The sequence below is a fragment of the Microcaecilia unicolor genome, chromosome 2, assembly GCF_901765095.1.
Source record: "Microcaecilia unicolor chromosome 2, aMicUni1.1, whole genome shotgun sequence".
NCBI classification, from domain to species: domain Eukaryota; kingdom Metazoa; phylum Chordata; class Amphibia; order Gymnophiona; family Siphonopidae; genus Microcaecilia; species Microcaecilia unicolor.
The window spans coordinates 130,511,377-130,536,577 of NC_044032.1; the positions used below are offsets into that span (position 1 = coordinate 130,511,377).

At 42.6% G+C, this 25,201-nt stretch overlaps 1 protein-coding gene across 1 annotated transcript in view; it reads right to left on the reverse strand.

Annotated features, from left to right (window-relative positions):
* Positions 1-25,201, reverse strand: part of OCLN (occludin) — an 82,203-nt gene that overhangs the window by 34,497 nt on the left and 22,505 nt on the right. Inside the window, exon 5 of the mRNA XM_030193322.1 lies at positions 15,613-15,749. Coding sequence (XP_030049182.1) covers positions 15,613-15,749 — 137 coding nt within the window. The remainder of the gene's footprint in view (positions 1-15,612; positions 15,750-25,201) is intronic.

Sequence of the window (25,201 nt, forward strand, 5' to 3'; positions counted from 1 at the left end):
AAAGGTAAGTCTTACCTTCCTGCAGAAAATGGCCTTATGGCAAGTAAAGCACTTGCTGCACAGCCATTTCAGGGGTGTGGGGGGGGGGGGAGCCCTTAAACCAAGCGGTAACCAGGCAGCGCACAGCACTACCCAATTACCACCAGGTACACTCCAGCGCTACAAAAATAAATATGTTTTTGCAGCGCCGGAAATGACAGCGCTCTATGGGTGGGAAGTACCATCGGGCTGCTGCGGTAGCCCGGCGGTACTTCCTGTATAGCGAGTGGTAAGCCCGCGTTGGGCTTACTGCCACTTAATAAAAGAAGCCCTCACTCTAGTCCTGTTATTCCCTGGTGCAAAATGTACCAGTTACAGCTGACCGTGTTACTCATGTGGGAGGGGCTGAATCAGGTTTTTCTATCCCCTTGCACTTTCTGGTTCAGAGTTCAGTCTCTATTTACGGTCAAGGAGGTTTGACTGAGAGCAGGAGACAGCATGACGCCAAAAGGTTGAAGCCACTGTGTTTTCCCTTCCCCGAGCAGCCATCGTTCTATGTACACTCAAAACAAAGCAAACAAATCTATGAGCTGCTGCATCCACTTTGTAGTTTTTTTTTATTGTTGGTAGCATTTTTATTTAATCTCACTTATATTTTCAAAAATGCCAGCTTGTGCAGCATACGAATGTACACAGAGAAAATATAATAATGGAATAACTTTTCATGAAGAGTAGTAATTTGTTATAAATTGTAATCAGTGTCTCATTTGGAAGGGCTGGTTATAGGGACACCCTAGCATGTATTATTATTTGTGTAGAGATTTTTTTCTCCTGGTAAAGAGCCACTAAAACAGACATCATGTTATAAAAATCAGATGCTCAACATTCAGCATTTCTATCTACCTATTTACTTATTTATGGCAGTTATACCCCACATTAAACATGAATTAGATTGAAAACTGGGAACATTTAAAATCTTATTTTTCCTGTGCCTATGAAAAGAGAAAGATGGTTTGTGGGAACTTGCTCCTTTTGTTTTGTGGAATGCAGTGGCATCTTATAAAAACACACACATTATTACTACTATTTAAAAGAAATATTTAAACACTAATAGGAAAGGTATTTAACACACAAGGTGGGTTTTTTTAAACCCCACATTAACATGCTACATTAAACATGTGCTAACTGCCTTGGATATTATACACCGCTGTGACCTCACAGAGCTTTGCAGTAAATAAAATTTAATAAACCTAAACCTTGTGTTTTAGTAAACAATAGGCACCAAAATACATAATAAAGTAAAAAAAAATTTAAAACCCCCCACCTCAGCAGGGATACCAGGATGTTCCTATCCAACAACCAGTGGCATAGCTACAGGGTGCCCTGGGCCCTCCCCCCCCCCCCCCCCCCCCCCCCACCAAATTGGATCCAGGGCCCTTTGTTTGCTGGCGGGGGTCCCCAACCTCCCCCATCAGCTGAAGCCTTTCTCCAGCACTGTTCTCTGCACATTGCCTGCTCTGCTTCCTTTCATGTCACGTGCATGCTCGGTTTTAGTGAAACTAAGCATGCGCAACGTTGCCCATGCTTAGTTTCACTAAAACTGAGCATGCACACAAACGTGAGAGGAAGCAGGACAGGCAATGCGCAGAGAACAGCATTGGAGAAAGGCTTCATGCTGGGGGAGGTTGGGGACCCCCGCCAGCCAAGGTTGTGGTGGGGTGGGGTTCCAGTAGGGAGGCGGGCCAAACTATGTTCCCCCCCCACACACACACACACTTTGGGCTCTGGACCCCCCCCCCCCCCAAACATTGAGGTCTGGCTATACTCCTGCCAACAACCACTACAGATACTCAGATTCATTCCTAAATTTTAATCATAATCATACCAAACTGCAGAAACTAGATTGAACTACATATCAACACAGTCTACAGAATCGATGCAGAAAATAAACTTGTCATTCAGGCTGAGGAAGACCATCCTCCCTCCCTGTCATCTCAAATTCAATTGTAAGTTTTGTACAGCAAAGTTGTGTTGCTGCAATGTCAGTCCATTTGGATAGCGAGAAATACACAGACAGACTTTCTGTAGGTGTAGACTCTGTAGTCTGTCTCCCTCCATAATCTCTATAAACATCACTCCCTGCTCCCTTAGTCCTTTGATTTTGAAGCTCATTACAGTTTTGAAAACTACGACCAACATGTACCACCTACAGCTTACTTGTACATTCCAGAAATCATCCCTAGCTCATTCCACACCAAAAACAACTTTTGAAGGGCGAAAACAGCTTTTAAAAGTTCCTCAGCAAAATGCTAGTCAGTTCAAAAGGCAACACCTACAACTTACCTGTTCACCTTTATTTCTACATTTAAAGTGCATATTTATACAGTATGCACCATTCCCTCTAAGCTGAGCGGGAGTCCTCCAACTGCACTGCAGCCAGTGGGGGGGGGGGGGGGGGGCAATACTACAATCATGTGTTTTCAATCATGAGGGACAGGCAGGTTCCTTGGAGTCCTGAAGAGCTTACCTGACCCTCATTATTGAAAATGTGAAGGTGAAACAGCACCACCCACTGGCAGGAATATAGGTGGAGGACTCCCGCTCAGCTTAGAGGTGATAGTGCATACTGTATACATATGAACTTTAAATGTAGAAATAAAGGTCAACAGGCAAGTTGTAGGTGATGCATTTTGCTGAGGAACTTTTGAAAGCTGTTTTCTCCCTTCAAAGCTACATAAGTACATAAGTACATAAGTAGTGCCGTACTGGGAAAGACCAAAGGTCCATCTAGCCCAGCATCCTGTCACCGACAGTGGCCAATCCAGGTCAAGGGCACCTGGCACGCTCCCCAAACGTAAAAACATTCCAGACAAGTTATACCTAAAAATGCAGAATTTTTCCAAGTCCATTTAATAGCGGTCTATGGACTTGTCCTTTAGGAATCTATCTAACCCCTTTTTAAACTCCGTCAAGCTAACCGCCCGTACCACGTTCTCCGGCAACGAATTCCAGAGTCTAATTACACGTTGGGTGAAGAAACATTTTCTCCGATTCGTTTTAAATTTACCACACTGTAACTTCAACTCATGCCCTCTAGTCCTAGTATTTTTGGATAGCGTGAACAGTCGCTTCACATCCACCCGATCCATTCCACTCATTATTTTATACACTTCTATCATATCTCCCCTCAGCCGTCTCTTCTCCAAGCTGAAAAGCCCTAGCCTTCTCAGCCTCTCTTCATAGGAAAGTCGTCCCATCCCCACTATCTGTTTTTGGTGTGGAATGAGCTAGGGATGATTTCTGGAATATACAAGTAAACTGTAGGTGGTACATGTTGGACGTACTTTTCAAAACTGTAATGAGTTTCAAAATCAAAGGACTGAGTGTCATGTCCCTTACCTCAACGCAAGCGGCATCCTCGGGCTGGGCGGGGTCCCGTCGACATGCACACTTGACTGGCACTGCCCTGAGCCATGTGTGTGTAGTTCTTCTCTGGGTTTGTTCAGAGAGCGGTGGTTGCAGGCTCTACTACTAATCATTTCTATAGCGCTACTAGACGTACGCAGCGCTGTACACTTGAACATGAAGAGACAGTCCCTGCTCGACAGAGCTTACAATCTAATTAGGACAGACAAACAGGACAAACAAGACATAAGGGAATGTTAAAGTGAGGATGATAAAATAAGGGTTCTGAACAAGTGAACAAGGGTTAGGAGTTAAAAGCAGCATCAAAAAGGTGGGCTTTTAGCTTAGATTTGAAGACGGCCAGAGATGAAGCTTGACATACTGGCTCAGGAAGTGTATTCCAGGCAAAGAATGGAGTCTGGAGTTAGCGGTGGAGGAGAAGGGTGCAGATAAGAGAGATTTACCCAGTGAATTGAGTTCCTGGGGAGGAACGTAGGGAGAGATGAGAGTGGAGAGGTACTGAGGAGCTGCAGAGTGAATGCACTTATAGGTCAATAAGAAGAGTTTGAACTGTATGCGGAAACGGATAGGAAGCCAGTGAAGTGACTTGAGGAGAGGGCCGATATGAGCATAACGACCCTGGTGGAATATTAGTCATGCAGCAGAATTTTGAACAGAGAGAGATGGCTCCTTAATTGCTTTGCTTCCATGCACCCGTGTCTGCTCTCCCTCTGCCTGGCTTCCCTTGCTTCTCTCTCCTATTGGTCTTCTCAGGGCCATGCCAACATGGTAAGCGGGGTAAGCGCCGTAGGGGGGCGCCTGCCTTCAAGGGCGCCGTGCCCTGAGGGTCCGACACCTCCCCTTTCGCCTGCGTTCCTTCCACTTCCCATATAGAGGCTTGGTGACCTTCCCCGCCTTTCTCCTCCGGCTCCAAATTGTATCTTCCGCCTCCCGGCTGAGCCCGCCCTCAACTCCCCGACATATTACCTTACATTCCATTCCGGACACGCCGCCCTGCGTTTAAAGCTCAGCTGTTATTTTAAGTCGCTGCGGCAGCTCGAGTCCAGTCTCTTCCGTCAGTGTCCTGCCTTCCTCTGATGAGGTATTTCCTGTTTCCGCGAGGGCGGGACATTGAAGGGAAAGGCTGAAGTCGAGCGGCTGCTGCCCTTCCCCACAGACGTTCGGCAGCCTCCTGACATCTTTAAAACTGGGTGAGTGTCCCAACAGAAGGTACATGGGGGGAAGGGGGTATTAGGAACCCTAAGGACTAAGCTTACTTAGAATGCTGTACTTATCTTAGGTAAATGGAGATTCTGTGCACTGTATTGCTCAGTCTCCTTCTTTTTCGTTGTAGGGGGATTGTTGTACCGACTCATGTTTCACCAAGCAGATGAAGTTCAATGTTGACAAGTGCAAAGTGATGCATGTGGGTAAGAGGAACCCGAATTATAGCTACGTCTTGCAAGGTTCCGCGTTAGGAGTTACGGATCAAGAAAGGGATCTGGGTGTCGTCGTCGATGATATGCTGAAACCTTCTGCTCAGTGTGCTGCTGCGGCTAGGAAAGCGAATAGAATGTTGGGTGTTATTAGGAAGGGTATGGAGTCCAGGTGTGCGGATGTTATAATGCCGTTGTATCGCTCCATGGTGCGACCGCACCTGGAGTATTGTGTTCAGTACTGGTCTCCGTATCTCAAAAAAGATATAGTAGAATTGGAAAAGGTACAGCGAAGGGCGACGAAAATGATAGTGGGGATGGGACGACTTTCCTATGAAGAGAGGCTGAGAAGGCTAGGGCTTTTCAGCTTGGAGAAGAGACGGCTGAGGGGAGATATGATAGAAGTGTATAAAATAATGAGTGGAATGGATCAGGTGGATGTGAAGCGACTGTTCACGCTATCCAAAAATACTAGGACTAGAGGGCATGAGTTGAAGCTACAGTGTGGTAAATTTAAAACGAATCGGAGAAAATGTTTCTTCACCCAACGTGTAATTAGACTCTGGAATTCGTTGCCGGAGAACGTGGTACGGGCGGTTAGCTTGACGGAGTTTAAAAAGGGGTTAGATAGATTCCTAAAGGACAAGTCCATAGACCGCTATTAAATGGACTTGGAAAAATTCCGCATTTTTAGGTATAACTTGTCTGGAATGTTTTTACGTTTGGGGAGCGTGCCAGGTGCCCTTGACCTGGATTGGCCACTGTCGGTGACAGGATGCTGGGCTAGATGGACCTTTGGTCTTTCCCAGTATGGCACTACTTATGTACTTATGTACTTATGTACTTAAGCTGTATCAAGGCTTCCCCTTAATTTACTTAATGCTGACTTCTTGTCCTGCTGCTGTGAAATTAAAAAGGCTGCTGAAATTCTAGGAAGCTACTGCTAAAAGCTGCAGTGGCCATTTTCTCTAAGAAGCTGCAATTTTACTGTAGTATTTTGAACAGCTTGTAGCCTCTGTAGCTGATATTGAGGTAAGCCTTGGAGTAAAGAACTGCAATAATCCAATCATGTTATTACCAGAGAGTGGGGTAAAAATTGTGAAGAGCAAACATCAAGTAATGGATGGGCAGTGAAAATTTGCCTTAACACAGAATGATTTGTTTCCCATCGTATTCCATGGGAGCTTTGAGACAGGCTCATTGTAAGATCTCCATTACTTGAAGTACCAAAGCAACTTTAATATTTAACCAAGCTTGGATATAGGCAGGAGAACAGTGCACTCTTTCAATTTCAAAGGGGACCATAAATTGCAAATCTCATCTAGAAGGGAGCAGCTGCATCATGAAAACCACAATATCTTTGCCCTTCACACCCTCTGGTGCTCCAAACATACAAAGATTATTTCAGTGCGGGTGATTATTAAGATCTTTCAAGTTGAACTCTGGCTGAATTATTCTTTTTATGCCTCGTTGCACATCACTTGAGTTGGCCTGCATCATGCTATAAAAAAGTCTGGACTTGAAATAGATGTGCAGGAAAAAGCATGCTGTGATGAATCTTTTGAGTTTTGTGTGGCTGTACCATCACCATCCTGCTGGATAGGCAGTGTCATAAAAGGTAGAGGATAAGGGATTATTATTATTTTTTTTTTTTTTTACATTTATATCTCACATTATCCCAAAAGAACTGAGGTTACCACCCTTAGGATTCACCTACAGCAAAGGTCCTTAATATGTAATACTTGGTAGCAGTCATGAAATGGTGATGAAATATTCACATAGCAAGCAGCCCGAGCCAATAGAGTTATTTTCCACTGAACATAATTAACTTTGTGTGAACTTGGAAGCTAATATTGTGCTCAACTGGACAATGTTGGTACATTTAGACTGACTGTGCTTTTGAGGAAAAAAAGATGTTAAATGCTCCCTGGTTTCAACCTAATTAATGTAGCACAGAAAATCCAGTGATACAAAGATAATTATCCAGTACAGAGAAAACAACCAGAACAGGGTACTCTTTATTTCTCTCTGTAATTTTTTGTATACATTTCTGCACCTGTCCTAATGAAAGCAAGAGTTCTTCATTTAGGAGGGACTTTTCTACTTAAATTTCTATGTAGATGTCATATATCTTTGGACTCTATTAATTTATTACCAGTAAAGAGTAGCGTAGTATTTATCCTGGATCATAAGCGCTATTAATCGGTTGCGCCAACTCAAATTCCTTCCATCCTATAGATAAATATTGCACTGATCTAGAAATGGGAATGACGAGTGAGGTAATTAAATTTGCAGATGACGCAAAACAATTCAAAGCTGTTAAAATGCCACACCGGGGGGGGGGGGGGGGGTGCCAACTGATAGTCTGCAGGGGGCACCAGAGACCCTAGGCACGGCCCTGGGTCTTCTGGTTCCTCCTTCCCTTGCTCCAGGGGCGTAGCCAGACAGCCAATTTTGGGTGGGCCTGAGTCCAAGGTGGGTGGGCATGGAATTCATGCCCCCTGTCCCTAGCCCCCCTCTGTTCTGCTTTGCTCCGCTCTCTGCTCTTTGTCCCTCCCTTCACCTACAAGCCCAAAATATTAAATACCGAAGCAAGATGAGATCTACAAACTCTGCCAGCTGAAGATTTCTTCCTGCTCAGACAGTCAGCGCTCTTCCAAACAGCAGCCAGCAGCACCGGTTGCCTAAGGAGAAGGAAATCTTCAGCTGGCGGGGGTTGAGTGTGCCTGAGTCCAAATAGGATGGGCCCTGGCCCACCCATGGCTACGCCACTGCCTTGCTCTGGTCCTATGGCTGTACTCCTTCTCCCTGCTGGTTCCTGCTGATGTCAGACACCAGAACTTTATCAGCTGAGCTCTTCCTGGCCTCCATGCTTCGGCTTCTACTTTGGTAGGTGTTACTTGCTCAGTAGTTTGTTTCTTATCTACTTGTCCCTCATTGCTGACTTTGCCTGTAGCTGGATACTCTCTTGACCTGCTGCCTGCCTACTGACTTTACCTGTGCCTGGATTACTTTCTTGCCTGTTGTTTGCCTATTGACATTGCCTGTAACGGATTACTCCCCTGCATGCTGCTTGCCTATTGACATTGCCTGTACCTGGATTAATCACTCTCTTGCCTGCAGCCTGCCTGGCCGATATGTTCACCTCCCCACTTCCAGCTCCGTCTCATAAGTCCTGCAGGCCACCTGCACCTAGGGGCTTAACTTCTGGGGAATGGTGGTCAGCGCAGGTGAAACCCGGGGTTATCCGGCCACCAAGCAGAACCTGGTCTGAGTACCGGGTTCAGCAGTGCTCTACTTGGTACAAGAACTCACAAGTCTGACACTGAGGGAGCAGGGAGTGATGTTTATAGAGATTATAGATGGAGACAGACTAGAGTCTATTTTCTAAGCTACATTATGGCACTAACACACATTATCTGCTTAAAGGGTCTTCCTTTTAATCCCCTATACCCTGTGATTAAGTATGGACCATTACTCATTTATTAAGGTGTCATCTTCCTCTTCTCTTGCTTTTTCTACAGTGCTAATGCTGCCATCATTCTTCCAAATTAAATTCTGGAATTCATTGCCAGAGAATTTGGTAAAAGCAGTTAGCTTAGCAGGCTTTAAAAAAAGGTTTGGCTAACTTCTTAAAAGAAAATTTCATAAGCCATTATTAAAATGGACTTGGGGAAAATCCACTGCTTACTTCTAGGATAAGCAGCATAAAATCAGTTTCTGTTTGGAGATCTGGCCAGGAACTTGTGACCTTCATTGGCCACTGTTAGAAACGGGATACTGGGCTCGATGGACCTTGGGTTTGCCCCAGTATGGCAATGCTTATGTTCTTATTTAAAGGACAAACCATAGAGGTGTATGTCACTTGGCACTCCACAACGCAGGCAAATCTATGCAAATTTAATACCATGAGAGAAATGCCACCTTACATAAGGGCCCTTTTACTAAGCTGCGGTAAAAAAGTGGCCTACGCTAGTTTGGATGTGCGAGATTAGCACACAGTGGAGTTTTTTTTTTTTTTACAGCAACAGATTTAAAAAAAAAAAAAAAAAGACTTTTTAATTGGGCAGTAAATGGTCGTGCGCTAATATTAAAAGTACCATGTGGCTATTTACTGCCTCAGCCCTTACAGCTACTCGTGAGGTAATCAGGCAGCGCGTGGCAATGTGGCCATGCCGCTGATTACTGCCGGGAATGACCCCACAATAGAAAATAGAAAAATTATTTTCTACCATGGGAAATAGCATGCACCAACTCCGAGATTACCACCAGGCGCCTGCGCTACCCCGGTGATAGTGTTGATTTGGCACGCCCTACTGCAGCTTAGTAAAAAGGGCCCTATAAACCTTAGTACAGCTCTACAACATCTCCAAACCTTGAACCTTAGAAGAAAATCCAATTTCCATGTCCAGTACTTCCATGCTCTCTGCCAAGAGCATTGCAAGGTGGAAACATGCCCTATGCATCATGCCACTAAACTCTCCCAGTGTGCTCCCACCCACTTGCATCGCGCCAGCAAGGGAAGCCAATAGACGAGACACAAGATTGACGCTCTTACTTCCTTTGTGCCCTATGTGGCCGCATCTAGCTATGGCCCCGCTCACTGCCCCCTGCCCCCAGTAGACACATTCGGACAGCTGTTCTGGGGAACACAGCCAGCAGGAGGGTTCTACCAAATATGGGTTTTTCAGCCAGTTTATGCTGATAGTCCTTCTGGCAGCCCCATCCCCCTCCTCTCACACATTTTATATGCACAAGAGTTGAATTAGTACACATTTTAACACCATGAACATCAACTGTTACACTTCAACCTTAACTACAGTGAAAGTCCTACCAAACAGTGTGACGGCTCACAAGTTTCAAGCTTCTGCTGACCCCTATGTATCTAATAGGTATGCACACATCTCTCTTCAAAACAAGAAACCCGCTGGAGGAAGGAACAGGACTTCCATAGAGATTGTGGGTGTCCCACACTCGTTGCAGCCCTCCTGCCACCTCTGATCCTCAGTGTAACTCGTGTCTGTCTACTAGCTGAAGTAAAGTCAGCCACAGTTGTGATCCTAGCAGCATTCCTGAGAGCTAAACAGCTAGCACTACTACTACTACTATTTAGCATTTCTATAGCGCTACAAGGCATACGCAGCGCTGTAGCACTCTCTTTGTTACTCCACTGGTCAATTCCGGATTTGTTAAATCTAGTTTTATTCTTTACATTAAATTGGACACACATCCCATACTACCCTCATGAGTTTAGTGTGGCTCACAATCGTAACGTGGATAAAATGACTGGGTATACCCAGGGAAAAAAAAAGTTGAATTCTTGGATCTCATTTAGTTACCATGAACGTTTGAAATAGAAAGGTATTTAACATCTTATGAAACTTTAGATATTAAACCAATTATATAAATCACTGAAAGTAACATGTTCCACCATTTAAACTGGTAAGTAAGAACATACTGATGAGTGAACCATTTTATAAACAATTTTCCTTGAGTTTTTGGTTAATGCAAAGTTAATAATTTTCTAGAATGGAGGATTAAAATTTCTCATTAGACAGAACAATGAGATCTTTCATATAACTAGGAGCATGCCCACTCAAGATAAGATAAAACTAATGAAAGCAATTTAAAGATGATGCAAGCCTCCACTGGTAACCAGTGTAATGTCATGATCGATAGGGTACTAACACTCTCAAATTTTGATGCCCAAAAATGAATCATGCAGCTGTGTTCTGTAGGGTCTGAAACTTTCCGCACGGATGCTTTACATCCCACATAGATGTTAAAATAAATCAGTATGGGTCAAGACAATGGTTTAAACAATTAGGTGAAAAACTTTGGTTTAAAAAATTAGCCCTAATTTGTCTGTTTCCATAGTAGATTAAAAACACCTTAGGGACCTGTTTACAAAGCTGCATTATAGGCACGTTAGCGTTTTTAACGTGCGTTAACCATGTACGCGCCTACATGGTTAGCGCACATGCTAATTGTAGGCGTGTTAAAAATGCTAACGCACCTTAGTAAACAGGGCCCTTAGTGATCACAGATTATACTCGAGGTTCAAACGTTAAACATGAATCGAGAATGGAGGAGTGGCCTAGTGGTTAGGGTGGTGGACTCTGGTCCTGAGGAACTGAGTTCAATTCCCACTTCAGGCACAGCTCCTTGTGACTCTGGGCAAGTCACTTAACCCTCCATTGCCCCAGGTACAAATAAGTACCTGTATATGTAAGCCACATTGAACCTGCCATGAGTGGGAAAGCACGGGGTACAAATGTAACTAAAAAAATAAAATCTCATCTAGTATTAAAATTAGATTCTAAATAACCCCCTCAGTTTTAAGATGCCTACTACGAATACTATTAATACTGATATTCAGTATCAGAAAATTGGTCTTCTTGTTAAGTTTCAATTTGAAGATTGTAGACCATAATTCTGAAATATCTATCAGGTATTATAGCCTGAATGTCCTTATCAAAAGGGATATATATGGTGACATGGGGTGTAACCCCATTATTAGCAACTTAATTGCCTATTTATTCCAAACAGTGCCACTATGTACCAATATTTACCTTGTTTTAATTGTAACGAAGTTTGGTTTAATTGAGTTTCAATGTACTATTAATTTGGATTTGTTATTCATCTAGAACTACAAGGTTAAGCGGACTATAAATGCCAAAATTAAATTACTACATTAAATGGTGAAATTGGGGAGCCCCGAGGAACGTCACATAGTGGTGCCCAGGATCTGGACATGCCACCTTCATTTTCACTCGATAGGATCTATAAGTCAGGAATCCAGTAAATTTAAAAGGGTTTTATTCTGTTTTCACTGAGGAACTAAACCAGGATTAAATTCTGTTCACAATGTACACCAATACTGATGCCTAAATTTTAAAAATGTATGCAAATAACCTAGCATTAGTTACACATAAACTAACTACCCAGGCAGTAAACAATAAGTTAATATTTATTGGCAAAACAATACAGTTAAGGTAATATACCTTGTTTCTATTGGTTGTTAACTCTAAGCTAAGGCCAGTCCTCTTTCTTTGCCCCAGCAGGCTGGGTGTAAGAGGCAAAGCTGCCATTTAGAGGTATTCCCGCCAAATTGGGCAGGTTCCTGCAACCACCCATGGGATATTTTTTTGACAGCTGCGGATCATGGCTTTTTGGACGCTTTTTAGCCTATGGCTGCGGCTTGGGCGCTTTTCTGCCACTGCAGCTTGGACGTTCTACTGCTCATCCCCTCCTATTGGTCCTAATTGGACCAATAGGAGGGTGAAGAAGGCGGAATTCAGCCCTCAGCTGCCCGTGCGCCACATCTGCGTGCTCGCTCCCGCCTCCTGTCGTGATGAGAGTGACTCATGCTGAATTGGCTGGCTCGGCTGAAGACTGAACTGTGCCCAGCCCCAGCCATGAGTAGTTGCTACTGCTAGTGCCTAGGAGCCAGAGGGAGTATCACGTCGAGCAAGAGAGGGGTGGGGCGGGCTGTGGAGGGACGGGTGGAGAACCGAGCCTAGCCTAGGCACCCCCCCGGCCCCCTCCCTAGGCTAGCAAGTATTTTTTTTTTTTTAACATTTTTAATTTATTTATTTTTTACAGCTCCTCTCCTGTCCTACAGCCTGGACTGGTGGCTCTATCCACATTGTTCTTTATTGCTGGCAGCATTTTTTTGATCTTGCTAATATTTTCACACATGCCATTGCTGGCTTGTACAGCATATGGATGTACACAGAGGAAGGAGGTATTGGTTTCATCAGAGCAGTACTTTTGAGGGGCTGGTTATAGGGACTCCCTGTATTCGTGCAGAGATGTTTTCACCTAGTAAAGGGTCATCAAAACAGATTTCATGTTATGAGAATCAGGTGCTTAACAATCAGACTTATAAAAGTACAATTTTTAAAGCATTAGGTTGAAACCTGGTAGTTTTTAAACACCTTTTTTTGAAAATATTAATACTATGCTGATGATTACGATTATGCTGCTGATACCGATTATGCTGCTTACAATGATTACAAAATCAATATTTATGTTGACATTAATATTCATATCAATATTCGTATTGACCTTATTAATATTAATATAAATATCTGGCTATTTTGGGGGCTACTTTTAGCCACAAATTTGGCTGGAAAAATCACCATCTGGCAACACTGTTGAGAGGCTCAGTCTGTGCCTTGCATGCCATGTGCTAGCAGCTTTTCTGAGAGCTGACCTTTCTTGGTTCCATCAAGGTTTTTTTTTTTAACCACTCTCTCCTCAAGATATTCTGGTACTGGCTTCGCCGAAGGTCTCCCCCTCCCCCCCAGGTTTTCCTAGCTCTCTCACAGAGCTCTCTCTCCTTCAGACTCTTTCCTTAGACCAAGTCCCTTCCAAGTCTTTGCGAGGCTTCTCTTTTAAGTTGCTGTAAAAGGCATTTTTCCTTTGTTTCTCCCTTGAGTTTACTGCTTTGCCTCTCAGCAGCAATGAGATCTGACCTCTCCTTGCCTCTGAGGTGGCTGGGTACGGACTCCGTGTTGCAACACGCACAGTTCTTACATGCAGCTGAATTGTAGATTGGATTCTCTTTGTGTATTGGGAGAATTGCAATAAAGAAGATTTGCCTAAGAATTGAGAGTCTAGTGGTAAAGTTTTCTACTTGAAGAGGAGGTTTAACTAACTGTGATATCATACTGGTCAGTAATAGTGTTGGAATGGACAGCAGCACTGACCTGGACAGTAACAACAATTTCTTTCCTGTTGGCTTGAACTGTTCTGTCTAGAGTTGTACTGAATAGCATATTTTTCTATTTGGCTGGATATGAATAATTATTTTGTTCAAAGACAAATAATGGGCATTGAACTTTAACATAAATGCTAAAAGAAGCAGTGTGAAAATCAGTGAATAATCAAGTGTTTATTTCAGTAGAATTTAGCATAGTAGAGCCCTGGATTATTTCTATTTGAATATTCGGTACAACCCTAGTTCTTTCATCTCACATCAATAGGTTTTAAGATGAACAAATTCTTATAACATGAGCACAAGCAGCAGTCACCAGGAATTCACTACTGGAACAGAGGCAAAAGGTACTTCTAAGGACAGGAGAGGAAAACTTTCAGAGTTGTGATGCCACAAATCCTAATACCACAGCACAACAATGTAGTACAAACCAGGACCAAAATTATATTGGCAGATAATGAGTTTGCCCACAAAATTTGCCCAACAGCTAATACGATAAGGGTACAGTTAAAAAACAAAACAAGATGAGTATGATACAGGGTTAAATCTTTGGACTCCACGGATATTGACATTGGCGAGCGAGATTCTGCACATGAATCTAACTTTCTTGGTTGTGCTTTGATATTGCTGTTATTATTTCTATTGAATCCGAAGTTCACTTCCTCTCACTACTGTTTAACATTTCAGTGGTTTTCCTAGGCCTATGTGGCTCTTAGTTTCCAAGCACCTAGGTCAGTGGTTCCCAAACCTGGTCCTGGAGGTACCCCAGTCAGTCCGGTTTTCAGGATATCCACAATGAATATTCATGAGAGAGATTTGCATGCAGTGGAGGCAGTGCATGCAAATCTCATGAATATTCATTGTGGGTATCCTGAAAACCGGACTGGCTGGGGTGCCTCCAGGCAGGGCCGCCAAGAGGGGGGGAGCAGGGGGGGGACAAAATTCCCTGGGCCCGGGCCTCCAAGGCGGGCTCAGAGCCAGAGTCCCACCCGCCCTCCGCCGTCGACCATCTGCCACTGGGCTGGGCCCCCTGCATTGAAATCACAGTGCCTCTCACCGCCATGTGAAAGTGCTGCAGGCAGCAGCAGATCGCCTCCCTTTGGGCCTCCTTCCCTCCCTGTGTTCCGCCCTCGTCTAACGTAACTTCCTCGCGGGCGGGACACAGGGAGGGAAAAAGGCCCGAAGGAGGGAGGCGATCTGCTGCTGCTGCAGCGCTTTCACACGGAGATGAGAGGTGCTGTGATTTCAATGCAGGGGGGCGGGTGGAGGGGGAAGCGGTGGTGGCGACCTGGGGGGGGGCCCCAGCCCCAGCCTTGCCCAGTCTCTCGGCGGCCCTGCCTCTAGGACCAGGTTTGGAAACCACTGACCTAGGGTATTCTCAGACATTATTTAACCCGAAATCCAAATTAATGGGGTCTTTTACTAAGGTGCGCTAGCATTTTTAGCGCATACTAAAAATCAGCTGGTGCTAAATGCTGAGATGCCAATTATACTCCTATTTATTTATTTATTTAATTTATTGCATTTGTATCCCACATTTTCCCACCTATTTGCGGGCTCAGTGTGGCTTACAATACATTGTGAATGATGGAAATACAATTTGTTACAGTACGATTATGGGTTACATTGTGAAGAGTTATGGGAAGACAAAGTCAAAGTCAAAATATCATTAGGGGAATGTAACAATGGGAAAATGATAGGGCGATAGAATAATAGCAAGAGAACATTCGGGTATAACAATTTTATCTGTGGGTAGAGTTTTAAGTGTGGTGAATATACGGGGGAAGAGAATTCAGAAGAGAGTGTATTGATGCATTTCTATTAGTGTGTATGGACTTCATGTGTTTTGATCCTTGCGATAAATTTTCTCAAAGAGATGAGTCTTCAATAGTTTGCAGAAGTCAGTTAATTATGGTGTCTCAGTGTTTAGTGCCAGCTGATTTTTAGCACACTTTAGTAAAAGACCCCCCCTATAACGCAAGGCAATAAAATTAACCTGGCCATCAGAAATCAAACTTTAAATGCTAGTTTCTACTGCTGCAATGCACTAAAACGGGAAAGGTTACTTACGGAGAGTGCCTGTAAGAAGCATCTGGATAAGCTCCAACCCCGTTTGTTCTGCTGTAATCAGCCACAGAACCATTGACTTTGTCCGTGTATTCAGAAAGTGGTGGGGGTTGCTCTGGATCCATGGACACATTTTTCACCTACAATGTATACAAAATAAAACATTTTTTAAATATATCCAAAGCAATTACACTATACCCTGAAGAAGACCAGGTGCAATACAGTACTGCCTTAAATAAAAATCCACAAATGCTTTTTAGTCACAAACATTAAAGTAAAAAAAAACAAAAAAACACTAATTTATTTGAGCAAAATTACAACTATCACAAATAGGCAGGAGACAATATCAGTTGCAAAAGCATTTTAATAAAGTGTGTACAAGTCACACACACGTAGGTTATTCTATTCAAGAAGGCTGTGCAACCTAAGCAGCTAAGGCCAGAACAGGGCTAGAAGAATGCAGATGTAACCCTGGGTTAGAGAGGAGATCTTTTGATAGAGTGAGCCCTAGGCAGAGAATCACTGGGGGGAGTGACTAAGAGGACCTGGGAGGGATTTTAGAAATAATTAGAGAAGCCTCCAAGCGACCCAAAGAGAAGGGGGTACCTGCAGAGCCAACTCTAGTAGACTGGATTTAAGGGATCAATTGCTGTCAAGTGCACCATAGCCATTAAAGGGAGCCTGAACTTCGGGTTGGATTAGGGAGTCCAGCCCATAACCGGGGTTCAGAGTAGGACAAGGTCTGCCCATGGCCGATTCATACCTTCGAGACAATACCCATGAAGGATAAGGACAGTAATACAGGATCCAGATCTGGTGGTACAGAGTACATCAGAAAGGGAAATCCATCCTGGGGTTCCATCAGGCTACAGGACAGGCAACATGGGATTGTGCACCTGTGTATAATCCTGACAAAGAATGCTCTTTGTGATCACCTATTTATTCACTTACCCTTAATTGTTCTGTCTGTTTACCTGTCTTATCTAGATTGTAAGCTCTTTGAGCAGGGACTGTCTTTTTTTTGTGTATGGTGTACAGCGCTGCGTATGCCTTGTAGCGCTATAGAAATGATAAATAGTAGTAGTAAAAGCATAGCCACAGTTTACATCACTTACCAAGCTGAAGATTATCACAGTAAGAATTTACTTGTTACGAATGTTATAATAAAAATTAAGTTTATTCCTGATTCTCCTGGAATATTGTGTGGTTCCTGTACTGGGAGCTGGAGGGAACCTGGACCCAGATACAGGGTTAAGAAGCTGAAAAAGGTGTGAGCAAAATTGAAATTAAAAAAAACAAAAACAAAAACATGAGTTTTGCTTTTATCTGGGCCTGAAGTAGGAATACACAATGCAGGTCATCCCTTTCCCAGGAAACAAGCTAATTGTACCCCACCCCCAGTGAAAACAAAGGATCCATATCCCTCAGTCCATCACCTGCAGCTATAACCAGAGCTAATCAGTATAAGTGTAGGGATCAAATATCACTGTACTAGATTGGTTTACAATACTCCTGTCCTGACATTTTGCTCTTCCCCCTGCCTAACAGTACAAAGCAATATTCCCTCCCTGTGGCATCACCCTTGTTTTGAAATAACCAAACCCTGCAGAAGAACAGGGACTATTGAACAGAATCTGTAGATTTGTTCTTAATGTTCTAAAATCCACTCGTTGTACATTACACGAGTTAAATAGACAGGTCCCAGTTTAAGGGAAAACTGTGGTTAAACTGGCGTATGAAAGGTACTCTGGATTCTGTACTCCAGAATGGAGAAAAACCATTGTGGTTTCCTTTTCCAAACCAACTTCTGTCTGAGGCCAGCTGAGAGAACAAGAAAACTTGGGTAAAACATCCTTAAGCTACAAGTCTACTAGATAAACATATGATAGTGAAGCAAGTTTTTAAAGAAGCCATTTAACCCTCTACTGGTGCAGAGTGCACATATAACATATGTTTACCCTTTGAAAACTGCTGAAGGGAAGGTGCCTGCAGATTTTTACCTGCATTTCCTGAGGATACTATTTCTGGCAAAAACACAGTTTTGAATATGCAATACTATACATTATTGCTCCTCCCCCTCCCCTCCAATTTAACCCCATGCCCTGGGAACACCATCAAGAAAATCTGAGTAAACGTATGCACTGTGGAAATGAGAAATAAAACTGCTTTTTTTTTTCTTAATTTTATCAGTAGGTGCTGAATTATCTATTTTTTAGGGAGGGACTTTGCATAATAAAAATCAGAATAAGGATAAATATAGGGGCTGTTTGCAAAATAGTTGTACTTTTTTTTGTTACATTTGTACTCCGCTCTTTCCCACTCATGACAGGCTCAATGCAGCTTACATATTGTATACAGGTACTTATTTGTACCTGGGGCAATGGAGGGTTAAGTGACTTGCCCAGAGTCACAAGGAGCTGCCTGTGCCTGCAGTGGGAATTGAACTCAGTTCCTCAGGACCAGAGTCCACCACCCTAACCACTAGGCCACTCCTCCATAGCAATAACTATCAAACTTATTGTAGCATGCGGTTCAGGCAATTTTATGATCATACACAATGCAGTTTTAATAATAAGCCATGAGGAGTGATCTATAAATTTAAAAAAAAGTGTATTAAATCAAATACAGGGCCACAGTTTTCAAAAAGCCCTTTCACTCTGGTAAAAGGTCTTGGAAATTTCCCTTCTGGAGGATATTTTTTATAACAGGGCACTCAGGCTAACAAAGCACATAGATGTGTCTATTATGCCTACTGTATAAAAGACAACGTGCACCTATGTGCCCTTATAAAGTTACATCTGGGAAAGTGGGTTCAGATGTTTACATCTGCTGTGAGGAAGATGTGCATTCTTTTCAAACATTTCTCATGTCAGTTTTTGCCCAAAACCAAGATATCCCCAAAATATAATGTTTTATCCTGTGTTACAAAAAGTGTAAGTGTGCACGCTGTTTTGGGAAAGATCGCACTCTGAGAAACCATTTGTGTGTACTACTAACAATATTGCTTCCAAAAAAAAAAAAACCCCCAAAAAAAAACAAACAAAGAAAAAATCCCCACACAAAATTACTTTAAAAGCCCAGAGCATAAACGACATGGACAACTAAAAAAATTGGGGACTGGACATTTTGGTATCAGCGGAAGAGCTGTAGACAAGCCCCACAGACACCTATTAGGGCTTTGGTGATGACATCAACCTAGAGGCCGTATCTTGTGAAGGATGTTAAAAAAATGGAAGCGGTGCAAAGAAAAGCTATGAGAATGGTATGGGATTTGCGTTACAAGACTTATGAGGAGAGACTTGCTGATCTGAACATGTATACCCTGGAGGAAAGGAGAAACAGGGGTGATATGATACAGACGTTCAAATATTTGAAAGGTATTAATCTACAAACGAACCTTTTCCGGAGAGGAGAAGGCAGTAGAACTAGAGGACATGAAATGAGATTGAAGGGGGGCAGACTCAAGAAAAATGTCAGGAAGTATTTTTTCACGGAGAGAGTGGTGGATGCTTGGAATGCCCTCCCGCGGGAGGTGGTGGAGAGGAAAACAGTAACGGAATTCAAACATGGGATAAACATAAAGGAATCCTGCTCAGAAGGAAGGGATCCCCACAAGCTTAGCCGGTGGTGGGAGGCAGGGCTGGTGGTTGGGAGGTGGGGATAGTGCTGGGCAGACTTATACTGTCTGTGCCAGAGCCGGTGGTGGGAGGCGGGGCTGGTGGTTGGGAGGCGGGGATAGTGCTGGGCAGACTTATACGGTCTGTGCCCTGAAAAAGACAGGTACAAATCAAGGTATGGTATACACAAAAAATGGCACATGTGAGTTTATCTTGTTGGGCAGACTGGGTGGACCATGCAGGTCTTTCTCTGCCATCATCTACTATGTTACCATGTTACTATGTTTTATGTAGTCCGTTTCATCAGAAGTCCACTTCAGAGCACAGCACGTGCGCATGCCTGAAGAGGCACATCTTGCCCCTTTGGAGCACAGAGGAAAGGAGTGGGGAAACTCGTGTCAGTTTTGCTCTGGATGGGTAAAAGGAAACAGTAGTTGAGGTGAAAAAAAAAAAAAAGCTGTGTAACAACTGTTAAAAGACCTATGGACCATGTTACCATGATCCCAAGGGAATTGTCAGTACACTCTCCCCTCTTAGTTCATGTGGTCAACCCTGCCCCCTCAGCCTATACCAGAGGTACAGGCATCAGGCTTCAAGCACTGCAAAACAAGCCAGGTTATCTTCCTAATCAACAATTCCACATGATTTATAATGGTAAATCTAACTGAGCTCTGATATCTAAGATCATCATTGTCTGCTCTACTATTTAATCTTTATATGCTTCCAGTTTGTAAAGTACTAGCAACATTACGGATTCAATATTGATTGTATACCGATGACCTCCAGCCTTTTCTACCTGTGGAGGAGTAGCCTAGTGGTTAGTACTGTGGGCTGATCCTAGTGAATTTGATTGGATTCCCACTGCAGCTCCTTGTGACTCTGGGCATGTTACTTAACACCCTCCATTGCTCCAGGTACAAAATAAGTACCTGCATAAACCACTTTGATTGTAAGCACAGAAAGGTAGTATATCAAGTCCCTTTCCCTTGAAATAGGAGTCAATGTTATTAATTACATTACTTTATATTTGAGCACAGTTCAGTTTTGGTTAAAGGCTAATCAACTTGTGTTAAATGTTTTAAAGACACAAATTTTATTGTTATTGCAGAACCAGCCTCACTTCTCTCCCTCAGTCAATATTTTTTGATGAAATTTCAGTCCCTATCATCTGTAATGTGTGATCTGGGGTTATTTTAGACTCTGCCTTCTTTAGAGTATCACTCTGGAATGCACTGACTGAAAGGCTCCTCTTAACACAAGGCTCTATCTACTTCAGGAAGCAGGTGAAAGCTTGGCTGTTCAACCATGCCTTTAACGGAAGAAGTAACTAATGTCTTAGTCCCACTCACACATACAAGGAGTGACTCGGGCTGCACATACTGCAGCAAGACAAGCTTACCCACTCCTACCCTAGCTGAGATAATATTTAACCATCTCTCTGACCTCATGTGCAACTTTCTTTAAATTAGTCACTTTACTTTCTAACTCTTCTCACTCTCATACCTATCTATATGTTCCATCTTTGCTTTACTCACTATAATGTTCTATTACATATTGTGTTGACATTGTAAATAGTATACTATGCCATACTTTTGTATTGTTACTTGAATATTTTTACTGCTGTAATTGTCTGTTGCTGATGTTTGATCTATTGTTACTGTACACCGCCTTGAGTGAATTCCTTCAAAAAGGTGGCAAATAAATCCTAATAATAATAATAAATGATGAAGGCTATTAGGATAGTATTTCAGAAGTCGATAATGTTTTCTAAATTAAAAGAGTTATTGAGTGTGAAACTGTTTTAAGCCTGTAAAATGTATTGGATATTCTCCTGTCTTAAATATGTCTGAAGTGTATTTCTCCTGTTTGGTCAGCAGATGGTGCATGTTTATACTTAAAGCTGGACTGACTTCTCTTTTATTTGGCACACAAATAGGAGTGCCTTGCAGTGATGTAACCAGTTTTTATTTGAAACTTGATTGTTCTGGGCTCTGACTGGCCTGGATTTTTGAAATTACCCAGCAGTTGTGGCTGGCTGTTGCTTCAGGCTTAGCCAGGAAGAAAGAGAAACAGATCTCCTTGCTGAGGCTTGGTGAATTATATGTCCTAATCTTCCCAGGTACTGTTTAGCCAGTATGCAAATGTTTAGTTAGTGTTATAATTGATCCATATTTCAGTTACCAGTTATTGTTTGCCTATTTACACATTTTTGTTCCACTGTTCAATGTTTGTTTGCCCCATTTGTCTGGACTGATAAGAATCCTGGTGGTTTGTGTGTTGGGTCTTTGGGTTGTGTGTTGGGTTGAGTGCTTTCTGGGAACTGTGGGACCACTGGGAGTGTGGCCCCAGTAACCTAGAAATCACTGGGGATAATTTGAGAGCAGGAGACTCACCCAGAGGTGGTTGTGAACCAGTCGGTGGAAGGAAGCTGCTAGTGTTGAGCATAAGTGGCAGGCATAGGCGCCTGGTATAAGAGGCTTGGGGAGGCTAAGCCTCCCTTCCTGCAGCAGGATGGATTAGCTGTGGAGTCCCACTGCTCTGAGGGGTTTAAATTGTTGATTTACCTCCATCCTCACAGCAGGAGCGGCAGTGATCGCCCTCTAGCCTTGTGTAACCAGTTGTAGAAATTGGTTTATGGTTTAATTTGTTTACCTTACTGCTGGGAGAGCAGGGGGGGTTGGCTGGAGGTGTCCTGGGTTGCCAGGGAGATATTTAACGAGGATGACTTCCTGACCTGCACTGAGGACAGATAGCAGCAGAATCGGATACTGGGCCAGCATGATCAGAAAAAGTCACCAGACAACAAAGGTAGAAAAGATAATTTTATTTTCATTATAGTGTTTGGAATATGTCCACTTTGAGAATCAGGTGCTCAACATTAAAAGTTTATATTTATTTACTTATTTATGGCATTTTATCCCACATTAAACATGAATTAGGGTGTTTTGTGGCTGTACATGAGAATTGTGATGATATGATCCCTTGTTTCATATTGTTGACGGTCTGCATTTTCCGTATGGGTGGTATATTGGTGTATTAGGTTCTGCCCAGTGTAATATTTATGGTACAGTAAGGTTCTGAGTGTGTTTTTGCACAAAGTTGTGCATAGTGTTTTGCAGTTGAGCGAGCGATTGTGGTTAGAATATGCTTTGAGCAACCACTTTATTCTTTGACATATGATACATATCTAATATCTAAATTTAATAAAAGGTATTAATTGTGACTTTTATTTTTATTTATTTTTTCTGTGTGTTATCAGACAATTATGGATTTAAGCTCCACCCTTGGCCCCACCCCTAACCCCGCCCCCTTTAGCCTCCCCAAACAATTGGGCCACCGACCACCAATGGTGGCAGGTGTAGGCAGACCTGAGCTGTGCTGGGGATAGACCTTCCAAGTGGCCACAGGGTTACCCCAGGTGGGTGGCTAGGCATTTTGTGACATTGAGTAAGCCAAACTTTCAAACAGTGGTTTAATAATGTCCTATTTTGATTACTGGTAACGTATTTTTAGGGCTCCATCAATCTGCATCACATGCTTTATAAGCAACTCAAAATGCTATTGCATGTGTATCATCAAGACTCACAACATATTGAACATATTACACCAGTATTAAAAAGCTTACATTTACCCACCAAATGATAGGAAGCCAAATTTAAGACCTTGGTATTAATTCAAAGGGCCTTGGGCAGCGAGACATCTTTGGTGTATTGTGTCTTCTCTATGCATTTATAGACCACCTCAACAGGTTCTATGACTAAAGGCCTACTTGAGGTCCTTTCTTTGAGAGGTTCAATATACAGACTCAACATGTTAAGACTTTTTTTCTCCAGCAGGACTTGAATTGTGGAATTCACTCCCCCAAGAGGTTAAGAGCAATCACATCATAGTTATAGCCTTTCATAAAAGTTAAATGCCTATTTAGGCAAACTTTTACCGAGCAACAGCTTTTATTTCTTCATATTAAGCTAAGTTGAGGTAACAGCAGCATCTTTGGAAGCAGTTAGATTTGAAAGTCTTATTTTATTTAGTGTTATGATGTTTTTATGTATGCAACTTGTACTATATGTATGTTGATACAGACATTCACATATTTGAAAGGTATTAATCTACAAATAAACCTTTTCCAGAGACAGGAAGGTGGTAGAACTAGAGGACACAAATTGAGGTTGTGGGGGGGGGGGGGGGGGGGGGGGGGAGGTGCGGCTCAGGAATAATATCAGAAAGTACTTTCACGGAGAGGGTGGTAGATACCTGGAATGCCCTCCCGTGGGAAGTATTGGAAATGAAAAATGCATGGGATAAACACAAAGGAATCCTGTACAGAAAGCATGGAACCAAACAAGCTTAGAAGTCATTAGATGCAATACCAGTAATAGGGATGAAAAGTCAGTGTTGGGCAGACTTCTACGTCTGTGCCCTGATTATGGCTGGACAGATTTGGATGGGCTGGAGTGGTGCTTCGATGACAACTTCAGAAGTTGGAGAACAAGGACAGTGTCAGGCAAACGTCTATGGTCTGTGCCCTGATGACACTTCAGAAGTTGGAAAACAAGGACAGTGTCAGGTGGACTTCTACGGTCTGTTCTCTGAAAATGGTAGGGACAAATCTAGACAAAGTATACATATGTAATATCACATCATACTTTACGGTATGAGTTCATCTTGTTGGGTAGACTGGATGGACCATACAGATCTTTATTTGCCATCATCTACTATGTTACTATTTATTTGTAAACCACTTATATCATGTGAGGTATAAATGTTGTAACTAACCATCCCAAATGAATATGAAGTGCTTGTTTATTTACAGGCAGATTCCTTGGTTGTCCAAAATACATATTATTTACCTAGGGGGTTCAAGGTGCAGGTGGCTGTAGAAGGCAGTTTTGATTAGCTCATAACTGAGAATACCCTGACTATCTGAATGTTTGGAGTCTTTAACTGATAATATAGGCAAGCATGCTATTTTTTTAAGTTGTTTATTAACAGTAATGTCTCATTACAGTCAGAAATAGATGAGGAATATTCTGAATTATATTTTGTAAATAAAAATTCTTTATTTTGTGGTCAGAAGATTAATATATTTCTTGATGTTTCCCAACTCACAAAATTGCATAGATTAGAGAGAAATAGAGTTTTGGCTTTTTAACATTTTCTTGTACACCTGGTTACACATGAGAGGAATAAGTATCTTTTTGTTGATTCTGCACAGTTAGAGAAACTTCTGACAGAACATTTGGTATGAGATTCCTTGACTAAGGAAGAATGGGTTTTCAAGTTTATTTTGCTCGCTTTACTGACATCAATGTCTTGAAATGTGGACTTCAGCTAATATTGATTTTCTGTAATGAAGTTATGAATATTTCTATGCTTTTTCTGTGAATTGTTTTGTAATTCATTTTGAAAATGGAAATAAAAAATTGGGGCTGCACATCCCTAGTAATTGTGTATGCACCTAGAAAAATATAGACATAAGTGTCAATTCCACCCCTATGCCATCTAGACTCCACCCCAGAACACCTTTCTATATAGTACAAAATAAAATAATCATTTAAAACTTGTTACTATCAGGGTAACTTGATGTGTGCTAAGCAGTGGCAGCCCTACCATTAGGCATACTGAGGCGGGGGCCTCAGGCGGCACTCTCCCCCTTCCCTCCTAAACCCTCTTCCCCAAGTTTACCTTATTTTTTTCTTTTCCAAAAGGAGGCAGTGGCAGTGATTCCAATAAGCTGCCCTACCACCGGCACCAGCCTCTTCTCCCTACTGCAGCCCGCCTCTTGACTTAACTTCCCGTTTCTTCGGAGGTGGGACACAGTACAGCAAAGAGGCACTGTGGCAGAGCAGGAATCGCTGTCACTGTCGTGTTCCAGAAAAGAATGTTTCCCCTCAAAAATATTAGTGACATGGTAGGGTAAAATAAATAAATAAAATTAAAAAAAACTGAAAAATCTGCTGAGATATAGTAGAATA